At 38.2% G+C, this 17,493-nt stretch overlaps 1 protein-coding gene across 1 annotated transcript in view; it reads right to left on the bottom strand.

Annotated features, from left to right (window-relative positions):
• LOC126470265 (putative transcription factor capicua) overlaps positions 1 to 17,493 on the bottom strand; it is a 336,823-nt gene that overhangs the window by 58,611 nt on the left and 260,719 nt on the right. Inside the window, 2 exon segments of the mRNA XM_050098002.1 lie at positions 5,518 to 5,693; positions 9,696 to 9,806. Coding sequence (XP_049953959.1) covers positions 5,518 to 5,693; positions 9,696 to 9,806 — 287 coding nt within the window.

The raw sequence follows: 17,493 nt of genomic DNA, 5'->3' as shown, positions 1-17,493 counted from the left end.
TATTGCAAATTTTGTACAGTAGTTCCAGAATATAAAATTTGCTTGTTTCACATGTAGTTGGAATCACTTATTCCACATCATACTGCATGCTGTAGACTACTTTCAAGTCTGTTTCTATATCTCAGCTTAAATGTTGTAAGAATTTTATGAGTGACGATGTGAGAAGCACGATATTGTTGGTATAATGCAGTTTCAAACCCAGCGTTATTGTTATTTTTCTGTAGGTGTATGAACAGCCAACAAAGATTCAGTATTGCTCAACACGATGTGTTGTACAGAGCTTAATATTATCAAATGTCGTAATATGAAACTAAGCCACATGCTAGCAGGGCGGTGTTCCTTACGTGAATGCACTGTCGCGTGCGGCGTGTTCGTAGTTCCGCGCATGCGCGCGCCGTCAGCTGGTGTGGTAGTGGGGGACATGTGACGTCAGAAGGGAGCGATCCGCACGCATGTGAAAGCTCGGCACACGTGCCACGTTTTTGGCCATCCCTGTTCTACCGCAATGAAAAACACCTTTGTTTTAATTATGTCCAGCTCAAATCCTGTATCATGTCAGTGACTCTCTCTCCCCTATTTCATGATAACCCAAAATCTGCTTGAACTTTCTCAATGTACTCTGTTAATCTTGTCTAGTAAGGACCCCAGACCAGGCAGCAGTACTCCAAAAGAGGATGGACAAGCATAGTGTGGGATCTGTAACATTTTCAAAGTGTTCTGCCAATAAAACAACGGTCTTTGGTTTGCCTTCCCTACAACATTTTCTATGCGTTCTTTCCAATTTAAGTTGCTCGTATTTGCAATTCCATGGAATTTAGTTGAATTTAAGGCATTTAAATTTGACTGACTTATCATGTAACTGAAGATTAAAGGATTACTTTTAGCATTCATGTGGATGATCTCACACTTTTCATTATTTAGAGTTAATTGCCAATTTTCACACCATACAGATATCTTTTCTAAATCATTATGCAAATTGTTTTGATCTTCTGATGACTTTACTAGACAATAAATGACAGCATCATCTGCAAACAACCTAAGATGGCTGCTCTGATTGTCTCCTCACTCATTTATATAGATAAGGAACAGCAGAAGGCCCATAACACTAAGAGAAAATCATGAATCCAGTCACATAACAGACGAATTCCACAAGCATGCAATTTCACTACAAACCACTTGTGTGGTAGAGTGTCAAAACCCTTCTGGAAATCTAGAAATACGGAATCAATCTGATATCCCTTGTCAATTGCACTCAACACTTCGCGTGAGTAAAGAGCTAGTTGTGTTTCACAAGAACGATGTTTCCTAAATCCGTGCTGACTGTGTGTCAACAGACCGTTCTCTTCATGGTAATTCATAATGACTGAACACTATATATCTTAAAAATACTGCTGCATATCGACGTTAACGATATGGGCCTGTAATTTAGTGGATTACTCCTGCTACCTTTTGTGAATACTGGAGTGATCTGTGCAACTTTCCAGTCTTTGGGTATGGATATTTCGTCGAGTGAGCGGTTGTATATGATTGTTAAGTATGGAGCTAATGCATCAGCATACTCTGAGAAAAACCTAACTGGTATACAGACTGGACCAGAAGACTTGCTTTTGTTAAGTGGTTTAAGTTGCTTCACTACTCTGAGGATATTTACTTCTAAGTTACTCATGTTGGCAGCTGTTCTTGATTTCGAATTCTGGAATATTTACATCCTCTTCTTTGGTGAAGGAATTTCAGATGGCTGTGTTTAGTAACTCTGTTTTGGCAGCACTATCACTGATAGTATTTCCATTGCTATCGCGCAGAGAAGGCACCGACTGTGTCTTGCCACTAGCATACTTTACATACAACCAGAATCTGCCAGGTTTCGAGACAAAGTTTCATTGTGGAAACTATCTATCGTAAGCATCTCACACTGAAGTCTACACTGAAGTCTGCATTAAATTTCAAGTTTCTGTAAGTATTGGAGATTTTGTATTCGTTGAAATTTGGCATGCTTTTTCCATTTTTTCTACAAGAGTGTTCTGACCCGTTTTGCAAACCAATGGGGATCAGCTCCATCATTTGTTAATTTATTTGGTATAAATCTCTCAATTTCTGTTGGTACTATTTCTTTGAATTCATGTCACATCTGGTCTACACTTACACTGTTAATTTGGAAAGAGTCAAGACTGTATAAGATAAATATCAAGCAAGAAAGGCTTTAGCCACAAAAATTTAAAAAACAATACATGGAAGGTGAACCAGTATGGGCTGCTCATATCTATAAAGCCACACATAGCAACAGAAAGCTTTAGCCAGCTTTCAGTACCCCTAACAATTTGAGCATCAGTGCTTTCTATTAGTGCTTGGAGCTCTGGTACTTTCCCAACACAGCTACAACAATTTACAACTGTTACACTAATGGTTCCACTGTTCAACCTGCATCTTTTGAGACTGAAGCCCTTTTTGTGTTTCCCTGAGACCCTCTAACCCAAAAAACTGCCCAGTCCACATAACACAGCCCGTTACCTGTATAGTCTCCTCCTATGTGTAGTGGCTTCCAGACCTATTCAGCAGAACCCGAAAGCCGACCACCCCTTGGGGCAAGCTGAGGAACCTACAGCCTACACAGTTGCAGAACCATTTGAGCATCTGATTCAGACCCTCCACTCAGGTCTGTACCAGAGGTCCGCAATCGGTCCTGTCGACTATGCCGCAAATGGTTAACTCTGCTTTCATCTCGTAAGCAAGACTGGCAGCCTTTACCGCTTCTGTTAGCTGCTCGAAACCAGGTAGAATCTCTTCCGATACAAAGCGACACATATCACTGGTACCGATGTGAGCCACCATCTGCAGTTGGCTGCACCCTGTGCACTTTATGGCATCCAGGAGGACCCAGCCACAGACAGCACCTGGAATCTGTTTGTCAGACTTACTGGGGAGGCTTTAAAAGTTGCCCCCTGGGAAGTCTTTTGCCACTTGGCACACCCTAAGGTGACCTGTTACTCAACCATAGGTGAGGGGCCAATCTCAGTGTGAGCAGTAACTGGGCTAGCCACTGGTTTGGACCGATCAAGGAACTCAGATGTGCTGGAAGTCTGCTGGATCTCCATGGCCAGCTCATACCAGTGATGCCCATTCACTGCAGCTTCAAAGCTGTGTACCCCAAGCCATCACAGCCTGGAGCTGAGAGCAAAGTTTCACCAACTCTGCCCGTATTCGCACACAGCAATCACAGTCCATATCCATACTAAAGACAATGGAAAACTACATTATACAGACTAATGGAGGAAAACACAGAAACTGTGTCTAATGAATTAGAGTAACATGCAGATATTCAAAAGATGAACTACCAAAGCACTTAGGTGAGGCTAAATAGTTTACTCCTGATTAGGAACTTGTAATATGTCACAAAATCAGTTTATTTTAAAGTGCAAACAAAAATGTGAGAACTGTGTCTATTAAATATTAAATTAACATGCAGAAACTCGAGAAAGGAAACTACCAAAGCACACAGATGACACTCTACAGTTCATTCCTGGTTAAGACCTCATAAAATGTCACAAAATCGGTTACTTCCCTGTTGCTGCTTGTGTCTTGGCTGGCTCCTGCTGCCTGACTTGCTCGCTATGGTAATATTAGATGAATTTCAGGCATATAGCATACACTTTCTCCATAGAAAACATGGACAATTGACAGCTAAAAAGGAATTCTAATGCTATGTGCATTCCAATGTTTGCCGGGCCCGTTAGCACCTCTACGAAACTGTAGAGACTTAATGTTTCCTTATATGCATGATGGGGCCACTCAGTGAGCATGTGGCGTGTGATACCAAGTATGGGAACTGCTGGCTGTGTGCTTTCTCAACACGTGTGAAGCAAAGAGTCGAGGACTAGGCAGTGAGCACTTCTCTTGTAGTTCCATCACATGGATGGAGTGCTATGTAGGAAAGATGAATAATAGACTTCAGTTTATTGAGAGGGTTTTAGCAAAATGTAGCTCATTGATTGAGACCACATATAGAACAATAATGCAACCCATTCTTGTATATTTGTCAAGTATTTGGGATCCTCGCAATGTCAGATTAAAAGAAGACTTTGAAGCATTTCAGAGGCACGCTGCTAGAATTGTTACAGGCAGGTTCAATCAACTTGTATTACGCAGAAGCTTTGTAAACTCAAATAGGAATCCCTGGAGGGAAGTTGACATTATTTTCATGTCATATTATTGAAAAAATTTAGAGAAACGACATTATTGGCTGACTGCTGAATGATTCTACTGCCACAAATGCACGTTTCATGTATGGGCTACACAGACAAGATAAGAGAAATTAAGGCTCGTGAAGAGGCAGGTAGCCAGTTGTTTTTCCCTTATTCCATTTGTGAGTGGATCAGGAAAGGGACTGACTAGTAGTGGTATATGGTATCCTCCTCAATGCACAGTTTGGTGGTTTGTGTAGTATAGATGCAGAGGTTGAAATGGGTTGCAATTTTCTGCTTCTTTCTTTACAAGAAGTTTGGTTGACTTATAAGAATAATTTCTGGATGGCATTGAACAATACAATCAACTAGAAATCTTTATTATTCTGCAGACTGAATGGCATTTCAATTTGTGCATAATTTAATTCTACTGGAATGTTGGGGAAAAATACAACTGATATTATTGGTGCTATAATATTAGAAGTCTGATAATGATTATAAGGGGTAGAATATGAGTAATTTCAACATAAAAATGTTGGAGATAACTTAAATTAAGGACATTTTGTGCATAAAAACTCTTACGGGAATTGTCACCTTAGTTGGCACGAGTAATGAATGGATGGGTAAATATCTGTTAGGAACATTACGTATGTAGATTATGGACAGTTGGGAATGTGGGTATCATGGGAAGCGTGCAAAAGGGATAAGTCCCTGCAGTTGCACTGTTCATCTGTGTTCTCAGTGTCTCAGATGGATAGAGCATCTGCCATGTAAGCAGGAGATCCAGGGTTCGAGTCCCGGTCGGGACACACATTTTCAGCTGTCCCCATCGAGATATATCAACAACACCTGTCAGCAGCTGAGGGTTTCAATTAATTATCATTTATTCACGAGAAGCTGCACGGTCATCAATGGTACCTGCTCTTTCAAGAACAGTTACTACCTTCATATACAAATAAACTTTTTTTTTTATGAAAAACTGATATTTCTTCTCGATCACTGGTAATTTTTTAATAGAATTGTAGCACAAATATAGGAATATGCATTGTAAGTAGCCAGAGGACTGGATGTATAACAATTCTTAAGAATTTATATGGTTTTAATGAAAATATCTGGAGTTGCTTATCTCTTTCTCTCTTACACACTAAAAAGTCCACTTTAAACAATACTATGACACAATAGACTTTTTCTGTGGGTCTACATGCCATAAAAAATACAGAATGTTCAACAAACAGGAAGAACAGCTGATGGATACAATTAAAAACTTACACGCCATCTATACTATTCATATAAGATATAATCTTTGTAGAAAGATTTACATTAGAAACACACAGAATACCTGAAAAGCTGTAGTTGCCTGGGTAGATGGGAAGAAGCCTTGTTCCTGGAACAGTTGCATTACCAACTGCCTGCGCTGTTCAAGCATTCTACGGTGACCTTTTTCCATATCCTTCCCTCCTGGCGTCTTTGGTGTACGTGGTGAACTGCCTTCACCAGCATCACTGGTTTCCGAGCCTGTGGGTGGAGATATAAATTAATCTTTCATCATCAGTACACTTCACATGTGTATTTGTTAGTGGAGTTTTTTTGGTTCATCCGTGGCTTCCATAAAATCTGTGTGCAAATAATATAACTGCTTATGTACTGCACTTCCATTGGGTCCAAGACAGAATCTTGAAGAAGAGTAATATTGCATCAATTTTGCACAAATTTTGCACAATTTTGGATATGCATCACATGGATTCCATCGATAATGTTACATGGGATACTCAAAGAACAGAATGGTACAAATCAATGAACTCAGTCATAAACAGTGAGGTTAACAGCAGTTCAGAATGCGAAGTAATGTGTAAAGCCAAGTATGAGAGGTAGACCAAACACTGAAGAATTAGGCTGTTTCATTATTCACTTACAAAGTAGTTGTAACTTTATCACAAAACTAAGAGCGGATTTATCTCATCATATGGGTCCACTGTTTTCATGACTTTGCAAATTTATATTTATTATATTTTAACGTTGTGGCTGAGAATCATTTCAGTCACCACAGTCATCAGTTAACATAAGGGAGGGACGTCATGTCTAGGAACTTTCTGTGAATTGTCCAAACTTCGTTCTAAGTGTTATTTAACTTTGAATGTTTGTATATCATATTCTGGAGATGGAGTTGGGGATCAGCACAGCATAAGCTTGTGAGTGTAGAAAACTGCTTAAAAGCCACACTCAGACTAACCAGTCTCAAGATTAACACTTGTTAATTTACCACACAGATTTGATAGGGGTATGGCTCACCTCCCGGTCCTGTAAGCTAGCGGAAAGCACATTAAGCTGGACAAGCAGGCTGGACAAACATTTGCACTGTACTGCCCTTTTGTACTTCAAGGCTAGTGTGAATAGTGCCAAAGTCACACCAAGCCACTTTTCTTTGTATTATATGCAAGTTTTTTAAAACTAAATGTTCTTGATTTGATTTAATTACAATAACTTCTTATTATACAATGTGTGTTGCACTTGTACATCATGTCTGTACTGTACACTAAAAAAGTCTGCCCTATTAAACTGACACCACACTCCTTGGCTTGTTGCATGCCTTTGATGAGATTCCAGTGTTGCTTCAGACACAAAATGTGCACATACGAAATATCAAATCAAGTTATGCAACAGGACTGGAATCTTAGTAAAAAAACTCGATATTTCATTCTCCATAGAAAAGTTAGTCAGAAGTGAAAGTAAGACCGCATGTTCATTGACAAAGTCTAATATGACCATTATTATATCCTGGCAAAAGATATGTGTAGCTCTGTGATACATCTTGTGGGGAATACAGGGAGATCACATTATTAGGACAATTTTGAGATTTTGAGAATTTGAGCAAGGTTTTCAAAAGATCATCACTTTGATATAAATGCAGGCAGCTAATCCCAAATTTAAGTAATTGTAGTTCAACAGATGTATATAAAAAATACATCTGTTGAACAGATCTTTAACTGAAATCGGTTATAACTGTCAAACATAACTCTAGTTGTAAGACTGGGAGATTAATTTATTAAAACTGTCCTAAAGAAATGTACAGGGCTTGGACGAAAATATGCAAACAAACACACAACACACACACACACACACACACACACACACACACACAAACAACTTCCAGTCATCTCACAATGGATAAATACAGGTCCTGTATAGTTTTTAAGAGAATCATATACTATTCTTCCTGCAAAATAGTGGTGACTTCAGTTAATGATGATGGAGGTGGACAGGAATCATGCAGGCTTCTCTCCAAAGTAGACCAGAAAGGCTGAATAATATTGAGATATGGTGACTACAGTGGCCAGGGCAGATGTGAACATTCATCCTTGTATCCACAAAACCAGCCCTGAACGATGCAGTTTGATCTTGGAACATAGCAGCACCATTGGGGAATGATCAATGTAGAGTAACCATGGGACCCATGGAATACCACAATATGGCTGACCAAATCACAATCGAACCCCTGACATGTTTCACTCTTGGGACATTAACTTGGGGAGAAGTCAGAAACAGTGTGAAGCAAGACTCATCCAATCAAATGAATTTGTTCCACTGCTCCGTAGTCCAGGTTTTATGGCTTTGCCATCATTGTTTCCCTCTTATGAATCAATGATAGTGGTTCTAGAATTCCAGATTGCCCTATAATCCCTGCTTATGGAGCTCCCTTTGTGTCATTTTGGTGCTGAAAGGATTTGTGAGTGCAACATTCAGTTTTGCAGCAACTTTTGCAGTTTCTTTTCGTTACAATCCATTTCAATGACCATCTGTCACAATCACTCAAGACACACTTTCAACTGCATTGTGACTTTGCAGATGATGCTTACCTGCTTTTCCTCAATACAGTATAAATCTTCAATATCATGTCTCTTGAAACACAAAATACACTACTGGCCATTAAAATTGCTACACCAAGAAGAAATGCAGATGATAAACGGGTATTCATTGGACAAATATATTATGCTAGAACTGACATGTGATTACATTTTCACCTAATTTGGGTGCATAGATCCTGAAAAATCAGTATCCAGAACAAATACCTCTGGTCGTAATAACAGCCTTGATACGCCTGGGCATTAAGTCAAACAGAGCTTGGATGGCGTGTACTGGTACAGCTGCCCATGCAGCTTCAACACAATACCACAGTTCATCAAGAGTAGTGACTGGTGTATTGTGATGAGTCAGTTGCTCGGCCACTATTGACCTTCAAAGTGCCGTCAATGCGAACAAGAGGTGACTGAGACATGTAACCAATGGCACCCCATACCATCACGCCGGGTGATACGCCAGTATGGCAATGACAAATACACGCTTCCAATGTGTGTTCACCGCGATGTGGCCAAACATGGATGCAACCATCATGATGCTGTAAACAGTGATACTGCTAGTGATACGAGGCCCTTGGGATCCAGCACGGCGTTCCATATTACCACCTTGAACCCACCGGTTCCATATTCTGCTAACAGTCATTGGATCTCGACCAACGCGAGCAACAATGTCATGATACGATAAACCACAATCGCGATAGGCTACAATCCGACCTTTATCAAAGTCGGAAACGTGATGGTACGCGTTTCTCCTCCTTACACGAGGCATCACAACGTTTCACCAGGCAACGCCGGTCAACTGCTGTTTGTATATGAGAAATCGGTTGGAAACTTTCTTCATGTCTGCACGTTGTAGGTGTCGCCACCAGTGGCAACCTTGTGTGAATGCTCTGAAAAGCTAATCATTTGCATATCACAGCATCTTCTTTCTGTCGGTTAAATTTCGCGTCTGTAGCATGTCATCTTCGTGGTGTAGCAATTTTAATGGCCAGTAGTGTACTTTGGCTCCCTTGATTACGGAAACAACTACCACAAGAGCACTAACAATTTGCCCACATTCAAATTCACTAATCTGAGACATAATGCATTCACAATCACACAGAATACTGTCTGAATACAACTAACACTTGCAATGTATTGTGGACATTGCATAGGTGCAATGGTCAAACAGAATGGTGCCATCTGCAGGCTTGGCTAGCATCTACATTTATGTTCAAGCACGCATTTCTTGTGGTGTTCCCATATTTTTGTCCAACCCCTGAAGCTGTTACATCGATAAGGTCACTTACATAACTCCATTAAAACAATTCTTGAGAATTATTCATTTGTGTAGGGCATTTAACAGACCTAAGTAAAGGAGGATAGTGCAGATCTTTCATGGCTTTGCTTAGCCAGTGTGACAACATAACAGAAATAACAATCTAAAACTAATATGTGACGATTATGCTTTATGTGGATGTGGATCAGCAGTTAAATGCCTTTGGCTAGAAGAGGAACTGGATAGAAAGAGTTAGTGCAAAATCATTCTGTTGTACTAAGGACCACAATTTTGCTGGCTCTTTGAGCACAAATGCAGACAAGTTTAAAACTTCTGTCAAAAGTTATTCCTCTAACAGAAGAACCATAAGATAAAATATGAACAGATTTAATTTATGATACTTACCTCTGAATGCATCTGGATTGAAATCTGGTCCAAAAAATGTGCCACCTGTTAGCTTTGCTGATTTTGGAGTTGCTGAGATCACACTGTCAGAGTCACCATCATCGTCCGCAGCTGAAATAAATATAATGTGATTTACCCTTAGCATAATGACAGAATCACCACATCAAAAGTAGGCACACATATTAAAGTTCTATTGGTTAAATTTGTATCTTTGAAAAGCAGTCAAATCTGTGCCATATTTTTGGAGATATAACATACAACCCACAGATGATGGCACACAGGTACTGACATGGATATGGGTAGTAGAAAGGAAAGGGTGGAACGGGGTTTTCTGAAGCTCATGTTATAAAACACAGATTTACAAAGAAAACTGTTGTTATTGAAAAACAGTATTTAAGGTATTTTATATGTAAGTAAAATTATAATCACTTGTAACCAGTGAATTTTTAAAAACCTGCTGCTTTTGAAGGCCCAAATATACCTATGAAGAAGACAAGTAACTAAAAGTATTTAACTAAGGTCATATTTTACATGTAAAAGTTGACAAAAGTGGATATACTAATTTCCCCTTATTTATTAAAACTTTGTTTACTTGACCAGTTCCATGCATGACTGTCAATCATCTCTGCCTAGAGTATGTACAGGCAATAGGTATTAAAATGTGTCATCTATGTGGTCTCTTACTATAACATAAACAATTTCTTGTATGTATGTATAGGAAAAAACCCACTACAAAGTGATTGGACTGCCAGGGTGTAGACATGGACAAAAAAAAAATTTCCCGGATTTCCCAGTTGAAAATACACTTTCTCCCGGGTGAAAATACACTTCTTCCATGTTAAATGACAGTATACTTTTCCTCGGTGCTGTAAAACTTATCAATCCTTAGAATGTTTATGGTTTTCTACACAGACATAGAATTTGCTGGCACTTTAGAAAACGAAACCCAGGGGGGGAAAAAATCACGTTCTGAAAAGATCTTTAATGTGCAGCAACATGTACACTGCATTTTTTTCGTGTTACAGAGGTATAAATTCGAATTCCACCTAACACTGCATGTTACTTTCCGAAGCAGTGAAATCGAGATAGCGACGCGCTTTTGTAAGCCAGTCATTGCTCGTGTCACGTGATCTCGCCAGCTGATGACAGCATAGGACACGTGATGTAGTCAGCCAATAACAAGGCCCCTCTTAAGTAGCACAAACACACAAAAAAGAAAAGTTAATGGTTTAAATTAATATACATAGTGTTGCTACAAGAAAAACAAAGCTTTCACAAATAATATTGGTCATGAAGATTAATAAGCTGCAAGAGAAGCTAAGCTTCCACATATAATGCTGATCTTTTCACACGCGTTACACTTTAAGATACATCACACAAATGTGCCAGTAAAATTTTTAATAACGACGTAAATGTCTGATCTTCTAGGCTCAAAATTCTTCTAGATGGTCGTTCTCAAAGAGTTGATTTTTAAATGAGAGTCAAACGCTCTGTGATTTAAGAAATTCATTGTACATATTCGCACATAGTTCGTCTTCCGTAAAAGGAAATTTACTTTGAAAGTAATACTTTTCAAATCACCATTCGCAATATTTTCCTGCGACCTGTTAGAAATTGGTTCGTTTCAGCAGTTGCCAGAGAGCGCCAGATAACAGGTGTCACTGCGCCTGCGCAGCTACGATGATGCAGGAAGCCCGCATGTTCATACATGTAAAACATTAAAAGATCTTGCATTATGTCATAAACGAAACAAGACACCAAAGGATACGTCATGAGCATTGGAATTTCGTCAACCATACTAAAATGCATAATTTGCCTTAAAGTGCACAATCGTATGTCCAGATTCGGATGTAAATTTTCTTGAGTACCAGTACTGCATTATCTCATGTTTGGTTCTTTATTATGGCATAATGCCATACGAGCTAGAAGATGGAAAACATGCATTTGAAATGCAGCGAATAGTTGAAACCAGCCAACAGTGTGAAACTAAACACTTCGTTTCAAATAAATTGACTGCCTCGGTGCAAAAGACTAATAAAAGCCAAATCTCTTTAGCAAACTGACAAAAATAACTTCATTGTTCTGCAAGGCAATTAATGCTTGACTATCAGAAAGGTGGAAATAAAACCTGAAACTAACAACATATTTTAACCTTCTGTAATTATGCAAATGTATTTAAATTCATTTGGTAGCCCCTGGCCACAGAAATTCATTTTGCTTTCATTTAATGTGAGAGCAATAAATGAAGAGGAAACAGCAAAATCAGTAAACGTAAACACAGGTCACGTGGAGACTACCCACCTCCCCACTACAACTCAGACTGCTCTGTGCATCAGCTCTGGATCTACGATATTTCCGAACTGGGACAATACTAGATAGTGGCACCTAGCCACACTTCTGTAGCCAGAAGCGGGAGAAGGTACTACTCAGACGCGACTCAACTGCGCATGCGCAAGAACTTGCCCGCAACTGCTCAAATGAACCTAATGTAAAAACAGCTGTCACGTCACGCTCACTGGAGGCAATTTGTTGTTAGGAAGCAATGCACATTCTTCCTAAAGCCTTTGACACACTTTGGTTGGCAGACGCTTGTATGAGCACTGTGTTTTGTTGTTGTATATGGCGCATTTCCTTTGCAACTTAAGTTTTATTTTCGTTTTTTTTTTTTTTTTTTTTTTTTTTTTTATCTCTCTCTTTCATGTTTTGTTGCTGCAGTATTATTCTGCAGAAGCAGGATACAGTAATAATCTTCGTTAGAGTATTGGTTATTACCAGTCAAAATCGCAAAAATGTAACTGGTAACTAGACAATGAAAAATTCCCGGAATTCTAAAAATTTCCCGGGTTTTCCCCAGTTTTCTCCAGGACAAAAAAATCCCCAGTTTTTCCCGGATCTCCCGGGTCGTATACACCCTGACTGCGCATGTAACAGCTTGATGTATGTAAGCTCAACCAACCACGTGACACCATATGAAAAGTAATGTTGAATATAATGAATACAAATTGTCAGACTAAACTATCCATATACTAATGTAATAAATCGTATGGAATATGTTCACACTGCGAGTTGTCAAGACACAGAGCAATTCTCACAAACTGGAACACCAGCAAGGTGTAAATGCTTTACACAATGTATCAAACAAGATATCTTGTACATGTGGTGCTCTATAACTTACAGATACTGAAAAATATCACGTTATACATCACATCATCGAAATTTATATGCTGATTACTGTTATATAAAGGGATAATTACACCAACATTGTCAACAAATGTCTACGGCATGTGCTTTTTAAAAAAAAAAACACAGTAAATGTAAGCTGCAGCTGAAGATGGGCATCTGTCCGATGTCAGTATGGCAATAAAACAACGTGAAGCATCTAAGCTTCAAAGTTTTTATACTGAAATTACTTAAAATTTTGTCTTGTTTAGGGTTCTGTTATTGATTGTAAGTTAACCCTATTGATTGTAAGTTAAACCACAAGTTTAGGAATGGCTTTAAATGTTTGAAACTTTATTAGATGTGTGACAGTAACAAACAAGACACAGTGTTAAATCATATTCTTAACAACAATATATTCATTCTCGTTGCTTTTTCCCATACCTGTGACAAATTTGGAGGCAAACTGTGCAAATACGTGACAAATTTTGTTTTTTCACAGTAAGTGGAAACGACGATGGGAAATGACCGATCAGTTGCTCCAGGCTAAATTATCTCCTACCTTTAGATGGACTTATTATTATTATTATTATTATTATTATTTTTAAAATTGTGAAATTATGTTTTCAGTAACCACAATATCTGACATAAGTAAAACTGGACCACCATCATTTTTACTGAACAAAGCAAAAGAGCCCACATAACAAGATTGAGCAAATGGAAAAATATTTTCATTCTTCTATGAATTGCCAGACTGTCAACAAAATCTTGCTGCCACCTCCAGCAGCAACAATGGCTCTATCTTGGGTTGGCACCGAGTCAAACTGAGCTTAGATGGCACATACAGGTACATCAACTCATTGCTTCAACTCCATGCCAGAGTTTACCCATTAGAGTGGTTGATGAATGGTCATATGCCAGTCTCTTAGCAAAACATTATGGAATTTTTCAGGGGGTGAGAGATGTGGGAAACATGGTGGCCAACACAACAGTTAAACACCATCTGTATCAAGGTGAGTCAGGATGCATGGTTAACATGCAGTCTTCCATTATTTTGTCAGTCACTGAGATCTCAAAGAAAGTGCACAGCCACCAGCCTTAACACATCTGAAACGTAATGCCTGTTGATCAAATGGAACTCGATGTGATCACGCACATCAGATGCTGGCTGAGGTAAATATGTATATGTCTGTCCTTTCAGGCACTAGTTGTATTGGGCCACTGAGATCCCACATGGAATTATGTACGGCCTCCCTTGAAACCATTGATTCCATATTCAAATGACAGTTTTTGGATCCTGATGAGTGTAAGCAGCAATATTGCACAACAACATATTGCAGTCTTGATACACCATGACCATGCCGCATTCTGACAGATGCTGGTAGACATTTCTCCTATTTACACAAGGCAGAACATGACCTTCTCATAAGCAACTAATACTCAAGTGGGATTTCTGAATGACAAACCTGCTGATATTATTTCCTTATATACAGAATGCAAATTATGATACTCCGCAGTACTTCTTGTGGTTGCACTGAAATGTTAATAATTTGCTTATCTGAGCATGTAGTACACATTATGTGAATTTGACATTTGTTGCATGCTGCCTTCAAGGTGTTGCTATTTTAATGTCCAGTAATGAACTTGACCTTCTGCCTATTGAACTGATTTGCATGCACTCAACAAGAAGGCCTAATCTTCTTCGTCAGGAACATGAGTTATTGCACACAATGAAGAGATAATGCCAGTTAGGAACAGTCTTAATGTAGGACCCTACCAATACAGATTAAACACTATTTACACTTTGCTATTAATACCACATAAATAATCATACTCATTGGATTTAAAAGTGGTGATCCAAAGTTACTGAGTGCACTCATCAACTCTTACAGAAATAGTGAGGACAGTCAAATATGGGCCATTTTTTTGGACCATGCAGACTCACAAACTGATGATAAATTCACATGACTGGAAGAGAACAAAAGGCGATTATTCTGGAATGTTGAAGACTGTTTATTGCTAGGTCCTCTGAAAGACTGTGAAATATTTTTTTGAAATCAGAGAATATACTTGCTCTTGGCATTAAAATATGTACTCCGACATTAATACAATTTTCTGCACCCTATTCCTAAGTTGTTGCTACTATAACTGTTGTCAAACGTTTAAGTACAAAGTAATCTCATTTATTTAAATGAATGAAAAATACCAGAAAGTACTGACATTCAATGATTCACATAAATTTGTAGCAAATACATGGCAACAAAATCGTTTCATTTGTGAACACTTTTAAATAGAATGTTTAACATTATCTGTGTGGTACTAATAAGGTGTACATTTTGCTTGATCTGAATTAATAGTGTCCTATACTCAGGGTGTTCCTGAAGTCTCCTTTACACTGAAGTGAACAAAAGTGAACATGGAACAGTGAATGAGAATTCTCTCAGGTGTAAACAATAGGAGCATGAGCACGAATGGTATCTGGTCACATTTGGTTTACATTCACAGTCGTTCATTTGTGGTGTTCCGCTAGTTGTCAATTTTTCAGGAAACATGACAGGAAGTTTGCATCCTCTCCACTTTGGTGCTTGCAGTACACAAGAATTTCATCTCTTACCTTGTGTACTTTTATTGTTGCTGACACGAGCTGCATGTGCAATGGAGTGGTTCAAAGGTAATGTAAAGTTGCTGATAGAAGAATATAATATAGATACCAAACATGTTTCTGGGATTTAAGAGATTCACAGCACAAGTGACAAAGGAAAAGAATTATGATTGGTAGAAAACTGACGAAGCAGTCACTGGTTCTCCTAGAGATGTGATAAAAATGAAAAATTCATTAGATTCTTGCATTGAGTGGGAATGGACTGAATAAGCAATACACTGAATAAGCACAAGCTTCGTAATTCTTGTTATTAAAAAAGAAGAAAAAATAATAAATTTCCTTGAAAGTAAACTAGTACGGTATCTATTATGCTGATTAAAATTAAAAATATGTAAAAGACTTATCATTATCATTAATTATGTTTATGGTATTTGTAATTACATAGCTCATGTTTCACTGCTACATTAGATATTTCTGATGATAAATGAAAATGGTTTACATGGGATCACACTAACTGTCTCCAAACAAACAATATAGCATAGTAATCTATGTGACAGATCTTACATATATTTCACATTTCACTGATCATATTTTATTGGCTGTATCTTCTTTAGACACACTTGAATATTATTCTTCAAGTGCTGTACATTGTTACTGTAGACTCCAGAAAGTATCTGATATGAAGCAACTACTGAAATACAAAATTGTCATTAATGTAAATGTCTCCCTGCTAACAACCAGGTCATAAATGCTAGCCTTTTCTCAGGTTATGTTGGCCATCAGTAATTAATGTTATGTTCTGCTTTTAAATTTCCTCCTACACTGTACTGAGAAGCCGGCAAAAAGTGTCTACCAACATATGCGCAGAGTTTTGGACTAATGCTAAGGCAATTCAATGTTAAGTGCACTATGTCTATGCATTTCACATTTACATTCACACTGAGACACCTAAATTCTTCCTGTCCTATGCCTATTTCTCTTTCATGACTATATATACAACTAGTATGGAATATAAGTTAAGCAACTTTACCATAAAATTCATGCCAAAAAAAGATACACAGAATATGCTTTGATGCTCATTTCTTCACAGCATTCCTTCTGTTTGTTCTGGTGTAAATGCTTATTTGCAGGTACAACTTAATGATGGTGCACACCAGTGAACCCACAGGGCATTATTTGTGAATTTGTACTTGCTTGTGTTCGCTCCAACTTTTGTTCTTTAATGTGGAAGCCTGTGTTAATATTAATAAGTACTGTTATTTTATTTTGACAGAATTAGGTACTTGTTGTTACAGAAATGGCTTATTTTAATGCCAAAAATAGGTTATGTCAAGCACAGATATATGCAAATTATTTTTTTGTTGGAAGATCTGGATTAATCTACATCCCACAACTACACAGTTAGAGCCGCCTCCTTGCGCAAGAATCAAAATTTATCTAAGGTTATTTTTCCTTACTTAAAGAGAATTTTACAACTGCTTCCCCAAATGTATCTTGAATGAGACACTTCCAATACAGCCAAGGTGAAGTAATCTTCTTCATAGTCTTTCAACACCCAGAAAATAATCTGAAATAGGAAGGAAGGAAGATTAGGGTTTAATGCCCCGTCAACTAAGAGCGCGTTACATATGGGAGTCCAAGCTCAGACTGGAGGAAGGATAGTGAAGGAAATTGGCCATACTCTTTCAAGAGAAACCATCTCCATTTTCCTTTAGTGATTTAAGGAAATTTGGGAAAACAAAAACCAGAATGAGCAAAAGTGAATCTGAGTAATATATATGAAGGTCACTATCTATTTGATATGAACAGTATAGTGCATCCAGTGTTCTTGTCACAAAGCGAAATGATCCACCAAAGTTTCATCAAAATAACTTTCTGTCTTGCTCTTTTAATTTCCTTACTTGTATCAACCATTTGTATCACCAGTCAATTACATCAGTTCTCTATACCAGAATCTTACTTTTGCTTATATTAAACCCTAATCTTCCTTCCTTTCCTTTCTTTTACTTACAGATCTTCTCAAGATAAATTCCACTT

The sequence above is a fragment of the Schistocerca serialis genome, chromosome 3 (genome assembly GCF_023864345.2).
Source record: "Schistocerca serialis cubense isolate TAMUIC-IGC-003099 chromosome 3, iqSchSeri2.2, whole genome shotgun sequence".
NCBI classification, from domain to species: Eukaryota; Metazoa; Arthropoda; class Insecta; order Orthoptera; family Acrididae; genus Schistocerca; species Schistocerca serialis.
Note: the sequence above shows the minus strand (reverse complement) of the source record. Positions and strands in the feature narration are given on the sequence as shown.